This window comes from Bubalus kerabau, chromosome 23 (genome assembly GCF_029407905.1).
Source record: "Bubalus kerabau isolate K-KA32 ecotype Philippines breed swamp buffalo chromosome 23, PCC_UOA_SB_1v2, whole genome shotgun sequence".
In the NCBI taxonomy this organism is placed as follows: domain Eukaryota; kingdom Metazoa; phylum Chordata; class Mammalia; order Artiodactyla; family Bovidae; genus Bubalus; species Bubalus kerabau.
The window spans coordinates 34686831-34693862 of record NC_073646.1 but is presented as its reverse complement, the minus strand read 5'-3'; the positions used below and the strand labels follow the sequence as shown (position 1 = coordinate 34693862).

The following is a 7032-nucleotide window of genomic DNA, read 5'->3' as shown; positions in this document are numbered from 1 at the left end:
ACCGCCTTGCGGTTTTGATTTGTGTTTCTCTCATAATTCAGGATGTTGAGCATCTTTTCATATGCCTGTTCGCCATCTGTATGTCTTCTTTGGAGAAACGTTTATTTAGATCTTCTGCCCATTTTTTGGTTGATCTGTTGCTTTTTAAAATAATTTTACCTATTTATTTTTGGCTGTACTTTGTTGCTGTGCGGGCTTTTCTCTAGGTACAGAGAGAGGGGGCTGTTCTCTACCTGAGGTACACAGGCTTCTCAGTGCGGCGGCTTCTCTTGCTGCGGAGCACGGACCCGCGGGCATCTGGGCTTCGGCAGCTGCAGCACATGGCTCAGCAGTTGCTGTTCCCGGGCTATAGAGCACAGTCTCAGTAGTTATGGCGCACGGGCTTAGTTGCTCTGCAGCATGTGGGATCTTCCTGGACCAGACATCAAACTTGTGTCTCCTGCACTGGCAGGTGGATTCTTCACCTCTCAGCTACCAGGGAAGCCCTCTGTTTGTTTCTTTTGGAAATTCAGCAAGAGGTACTTCAACCCCTGATACTGATTACCTGAAGGCAAGGGTTCAGGGGAATTAGTTACGGAAATTTTTTAAATGCTTCTTTAGTGAGAGTGGAACAGTCTAGTCCAGCCCTTGACCTCCCAATAAAGGGACCCTGAGTCGGATCCAGGGCTGGAGCTTGCCCTGGGCCTGGGTGAGTGTGTGCACACACAGTTAACTTGCGCCCAGACCCACATGCCCTGCACACACACGCCATCGCCCACTGCTGTCTGCCCGGGCTGCGGTGTCCCCCCGCCCGCCACGAGCAGGCTTGTCCGTGTTGCACCCGCTGGGCCCCTCGTCACCGTCAGCAGCCCCTCTAGGGGTGTCCTGGGCACTGGAGGAGGTGCGGGATGGCCCTCCTCCTGGTTCCTGCTTCCTCACACAGACAACTCTGTCCCCCAAGGCCCTATCCTTCCCCAACTTCAGGCCCCACTTGCATGCAGCCTCTTCCAGAAGGATCTCCGGTCACCTCCTCCTCATGACATCCTTTTGATTAAACAAACATTTACGGGCGCCTCCTCTAGGCTAGGCACCAAGAGACCCAGGAGCAGGGCCCAGCCCCCTGACCTCCAGAAACTCTCAGGTTTGTGGGGAGACAGGCATGGCTATGGTGGAGGCAGGCACCAGGGCGGTAGGGCAGGAGGAGGCATATCAGAGTCAAGCTGGGGAAGGGCCAGGGTGTGCCCAGTGGGGGTGAGTGATGGCTATGACCAGGGAAGGGTGGTAGCAAGGGCCTCCGGGAGCGTGGGAAGACCAGAGGGGTGGCGGTGGGGGACACAGGTCAGGAGGGTGTCCCCTCCCACTTGGGCAGGGCAGCTCATTGGCGCATAGCCAAGGGCCCCCAGGAAGGGAGTGTTCTCCCCCAGGAGGAGGAGTGAGGAGGGGGTCTGTTCCCACCTCACCGGCTCTGGCCCCTCTGCCCAGGGAGCGGGTGTGGGGGTGGGCACTGATGGCAATCACCCTCCTCCTGGTCCCCTCCAGTCCTCTCATAGTCTCCTTTTCAGTGAGTGCTTGGTGTATTGTTCCGCCTTTGTAAAGAGGGGGATCGGGTGACAAAGCAGGGTGGGTGGGCAGGCGGCCCAAGAGGCCTCTTCTCTCCAAGGCAGCATCTGCATGGGGGAGGGGCTTTTCCACAGCCCCCCACCTCCGACTTCCCAGGAGCAGCTGTTGTCATGGTGACAAGCCTGGCATCCCATGGCTCCTGGGGCATCCTCCCCACTATGGCTGCCAGAGGAAGGGTCCCCGGCCTCTTCTTCACCCTGGTTGGGGGCAGAGGCACACAAAAAACCTGGATCCCAGACCAGTCGTAGCAGGGGGAAGCCTCCAGCCTTCTCCGCCTCTCAACCCGGCTGCCCGCAGTGGGGCAGCTCCAAAACCCCGGCTTCCTACAGACCCTGTGAGGTGGGGGCTTAGCCCATGCACCACTCTCATCCATGCATCTGTGCCTTCTTGGGGCAAGACACAGAGAGAAATAAAATGTCCCTAGGGTCCTTGAGCAGCTGCTGGCATTGGGGCAGAGTGGGGGATGAACGGAAGGCTAACAGCATGTGAGTGTACAAGTGGCAACGGTGAGTGGGCCAGGACTCTGGGCCCACAGAACAGAGCCTCCAGCCCTGTTCCCGAGAGCTGAGGTCTGCCCCTAGGAAGCTGGTGTGCCCAACAGAGCAGAAAAGGGCCTTCGGGCCAGGGAGATTGAAGGTATGGCGTGCCACGGGTTCCAAGGAGTTAGGCATGGCAGGAAGGGAAGAGGTTGGTGGGGGCTATACCTGGAAGGTCTCTTGCTGCCCATCCCCAGGGGCATGGCCTTCACCCTGGGCCATGGGAAGCTGTCACTGGCATTTTGGGAACCTCCTTGACCAGAGCATCAAAATCAGGTCCTTGTTTCAAAGTTACCCTATTTCTGTGCTGCCTCTTTGGGACGATCAGGAGCTTGCCACTTCAGCTGTCACAGCCCAGGTGGGCTGAGGACGTGTCTCATGCTGAGAACAGGGCTGGCTGCATCTCCACGGAGTCCCAACCTCTCGGGTCCTCCTCCTCCCTTCCCTGCTCCAGCACCGCTCCAGGGGAGGTGAGCACCAATTACAGCCACTGCCCCGGCCCGTGCTGCACACCGCTCCCGCTATGTACCAGGCTATCGAGCACAGCCAAGCAGGGCCAGTCGGGCAGGTGCCCTCGCGCTGGTGGCGACACGCAGCCTTATGCAGTGGAAGAGCCTGAATGCCAACCCTGACCCTTGTGAACTGTGTATTCCCAGGCAAATGTCTTGAGTTTTCTGAACCTCAATTTCTCATCTGTAAAATGGGCACAGAATTCCTTGCCTGGCTGTTGTGAGAGTTTAAAAGTTCACTGTGTAAAACTCCTGGCCCAGGGCCCACCTGGCTTACTTTAGGTCTTCAACCAGTTTCCTAGGCCCCCTGCAGTGCAGGTCTATCCCTCAGCCCTTCATCCACTGAGCACCCCTGAGCAGCTGCTAGGGCTGGACCAATGCCAAGAGCTCACGTGGAATCTGAGTCTTCCAGGTACATCTAGGCCAAGCGGGTGAGGGCAGATGGGGTGGGCTGGGGAGGAGGGAGGCAGTTTCTAAGGGAACTCCAGACCAGAACAGGGCCCCTTGGATGGCCTCCTGGATGGCACTTGGGTTTCACCCACAAAGCTACCTGGGAACCGTGGTGGAACCCTGTCTGGGCAGAGGTGGGAGGTCAGAGGGCCTTTGGGGCCCCAGGAAGCCCCCGGCAATCCCAGCCTCTCAGAAACACCTTCCCGACCTGAGTGGGGATGAGGGGTGTTATGTGGGCAGCTCAGGGGTCACAGTCTCAGACCTCACTCACTCGCTGTCACCTGTTATCAGCAGGCTGAGCCTAGGACTGCCTTGATGGTTCCATCTGTGCAAAGGGAAGAACAGGCCTCTCCCCTCCCCCTGTTCAGGTCCCGCCATGGAAGCAGGCTGAGTAATAGTCTGGTGGCATCCTGACAGCTGTCAGGTTTAGGTGAGGCGGGTGTGAGCTGAACTGAAATGTTCCTCGGCTGTCACTGTACCTGGCCCTTACTCTGCAGGCGCAGGAGGGAGCTGGGGGCTCAGGGGAGGGAGATGGCGGAAAGCCGCAGGCTTCCTGGGCAGAGAGGAGTTCTTAGGGGAGACCCTGTACCAAGGGAGTGCAGAGGAGGGGAGGGGGCAGAAGGAGACTGGGTTTTCAAGCAGTCCCGAGGTGTCAAGGGGGCAGGTGGATTGCGAAGAGACCATGAGTTCAAGTGCGCAGTGTGACGGGTAAGCAGCCCGCTTGAGCCACAGGTGAATTCATTTTGACGGGATTATCTGCCTGTTTTACAGAAACGAAAACAGGCTCAGAGCGAAGGGCCCAGAGCCACATGCAACTAGTGAAGAGGCGGAAAGGCTGCGCTCGAACTGCCCCAGAGTCCACGGTCGAGGCGTCCCGGGAGTAGAAGCCTTAGAAATGGTCCCGCCTGGGGAAAAACGTAGGTGACGCGGTACGGGGTGGACAGGGAAATCCTCCGGCTGACTGTCCCATCCCGGAGAGAAGTTGGGCAGCAACTCCTCAGAAAGGGTAGAACAGACTGTGAGCGGGCAGACGAGGTCACTACTCGTACACCCCGCCCCGCCAGACCGCGCCTGGGTTGGTCCTGTCGTACAGCGCAGCTGCGAAGCGCGGCGCCTTTAAAGCCCGGCCGGAGGGCGTGTCGGGCGCGCAAAGGCCCCGCCCTTGGGCGTGTCCAGCAGGCGCCCCGCCCCGAGGCTTGTACCCGCGGCCCCGGGAGGCGGCGCCTGCTCCGGCTCGGCGGCGGTTCGAGTAGCGGCGGCGGCGGCGGTGGCGGCGGCGGTGACTCGGCGCCTCCTTTCCCTCGGGCGGCTTCCCCGCACGCTGCCCAGGGCGCCCGGCCGCGCAGGGACACACGCGGCCGGCTCCGCTATGGCCCGCACCCCGCGACGTGGCGGGCGGGCACGGGGGCGCCGGACGGCGCGGCCCGAGTGAGGCGGGGCCGCCCTCCCCGCCCTCGGCCGGGACCGCCCGGGATGGCCGTGCCGCCGCTCCGCCGAGCGCTGCTGCTGTGGCAGCTTTTGGCTGCGGGCGGCGCGGCGCTGGAGATCGGCCGCTTCGACCCGGAGCGCGGGCGCGGGCCGGCGCCGTGCCAGGTGGTGGAGATCCCCATGTGCCGCGGCATCGGCTACAACCTGACCCGTATGCCCAACCTGCTGGGCCACACGTCGCAGGGCGAGGCGGCCGCCGAGCTGGCCGAGTTCGCGCCGCTCGTGCAGTACGGCTGTCACAGCCACCTGCGCTTCTTCCTGTGCTCGCTCTACGCACCCATGTGCACCGACCAGGTCTCGACGCCCATCCCCGCCTGCCGGCCCATGTGCGAGCAGGCGCGCCTGCGCTGCGCGCCCATCATGGAGCAGTTCAACTTCGGCTGGCCGGACTCGCTGGACTGCGCCCGGCTGCCCACGCGCAACGACCCGCATGCGCTCTGCATGGAGGCGCCCGAGAACGCCACGGCTGGCCCCACCGAGCCCCACAAGGGCCTGGGCATGCTGCCCGTGGCGCCGCGGCCCGCGCGGCCCGCCGAGGACGCCCTCCAGGGCGCCGGCGGCACCTGCGAGAACCCGGAGAAGTTCCAGTACGTAGAGAAGAGCCGCTCGTGCGCGCCGCGCTGCGGGCCAGGCGTCGAGGTGTTCTGGTCGCGGCGCGACAAGGACTTCGCGCTCGTCTGGATGGCCGTGTGGTCGGCGCTGTGCTTCTTCTCCACCGCCTTCACCGTGCTCACCTTCCTGCTGGAGCCGCACCGCTTCCAGTACCCGGAGCGTCCCATCATCTTCCTCTCCATGTGCTACAACGTCTACTCGCTGGCCTTCCTCATCCGGGCCGTGGCCGGGGCCCAGAGCGTGGCCTGCGACCAGGAGGCGGGTGCGCTTTACGTGATCCAGGAGGGCCTGGAGAACACGGGCTGCACCCTCGTCTTCCTGCTGCTCTACTACTTCGGCATGGCCAGCTCGCTCTGGTGGGTGGTGCTGACCCTCACCTGGTTCCTGGCCGCCGGCAAGAAATGGGGCCACGAGGCCATCGAGGCCCACGGCAGCTACTTCCACATGGCAGCCTGGGGCCTGCCAGCCCTCAAGACCATTGTTATCCTGACGCTGCGCAAGGTGGCGGGGGATGAGCTGACCGGGCTCTGTTATGTGGCCAATATGGACGCGGCGGCGCTCACCGGTTTCGTGCTGGTGCCCCTCTCCTGCTACCTGGTGCTGGGCACGAGCTTCCTCCTGACAGGCTTCGTGGCCCTCTTCCACATCCGCAAGATCATGAAGACCGGGGGTACCAACACAGAGAAGCTGGAGAAGCTCATGGTCAAGATTGGGGTCTTCTCCATCCTTTACACCGTGCCTGCCACCTGTGTCATTGTGTGCTACGTCTACGAACGCCTCAACATGGACTTCTGGCGCCTGCAGGCCACGGAACAGGCCTGCTCGGCGGCCACCACGCCCGGCGGCCGGAGGGACTGCTCGCTGCAAGGGGGCTCGGTGCCCACCGTGGCTGTTTTTATGCTCAAAATCTTCATGTCGTTGGTGGTGGGCATCACCAGCGGCGTCTGGGTGTGGAGCTCCAAGACTTTCCAGACCTGGCAGAGCCTGTGCCACCGCAAGATGGCAGCTGGCCGGGCCCGGGCAAAGGCCTGCCGGGCCCCCGGGGGCTATGGCCGGGGCACCCACGGCCACTATAAGGCCCCCACTGTGGTCTTGCACATGACTAAGACAGATCCTTCTCTGGAGAACCCTACACACCTCTAGGGACACAGGCCTGCGTGGGGTGGCTGTGGCCCCCTCCTCGGCACTCCCTCCGGAGGAGACAGCTGACTAGCAGCTGCCCAGCTGTCAAGGTCAGGCAAGTGAGTGCGAGGGGCCGAGGAGCAGGGTGGGGAGCCTCCGTCAACCCTCACTCGTGGGGACCCACTGAGGCTACTCCGCTGTCGCATAGTGCAAGGGGGTGGGCCTGGCTGCGTCCCCACCGGGACCTGGGGGAGCACGTGGAGAGCAGGAGGGGCAGAAGGGGGTGTGGTCCAGCATGGTTTATTTAATGATGTAATTTATTGTTGAGTTTCTCTGGAAGCTGTGACCGGAATAAACCCCCGTGTGGCAGCGCTGCGTCTTCTGTGGACTGGAAAGGGGACGGTAGGACGGTGAGGGCTCTGGGGGAGCCTTCCCCTGCGAGCGGAGCTGGGAGTGGGTAGTCTGGCTTTCCGTCAATCAGGAGAACATCCTGCCGGGGAAACAGCTGTGTTTTGCAGGAGCCCCAGATTCTGCGGGTGGGTGTGTTCTCTCGGCTCCTTTCAGCGGCCTGCTTGCCTGTCTGAGCCCTGGGTTCCTGCTTCCCAGAGTGAGATGGGGATGTCTGCTGGGAGAAGTCAGGGAATCCCCTGGGATGACACGCCCCACTCTGGCCCCAGTGAGTCTGGCCTGTTTGGGAGCTGTGGGTAAGACTGCTC

General features: G+C 62.2%; 1 protein-coding gene across 1 annotated transcript; it reads left to right on the top strand.

The window, feature by feature from the left end:
- Positions 1–4369: 4369 nt before the first annotated feature.
- On the top strand, positions 4370–6685 carry FZD9 (frizzled class receptor 9). The gene has a single exon (XM_055562482.1). It carries the CDS (start codon positions 4568–4570, stop codon positions 6335–6337), a length of 1770 nt encoding a protein of 589 aa, XP_055418457.1. The 5' UTR covers positions 4370–4567; the 3' UTR covers positions 6338–6685.
- Positions 6686–7032: the final 347 nt, after the last annotated feature.

What these genes read in the sequence shown, in the direction of transcription:
- FZD9 (XM_055562482.1), top strand. Translation starts at nt 4,568, where the DNA reads ATGGCCGTGCCGCCGCTCCGCCGAGCGCTGCTGCTGTGGCAGCTTTTG.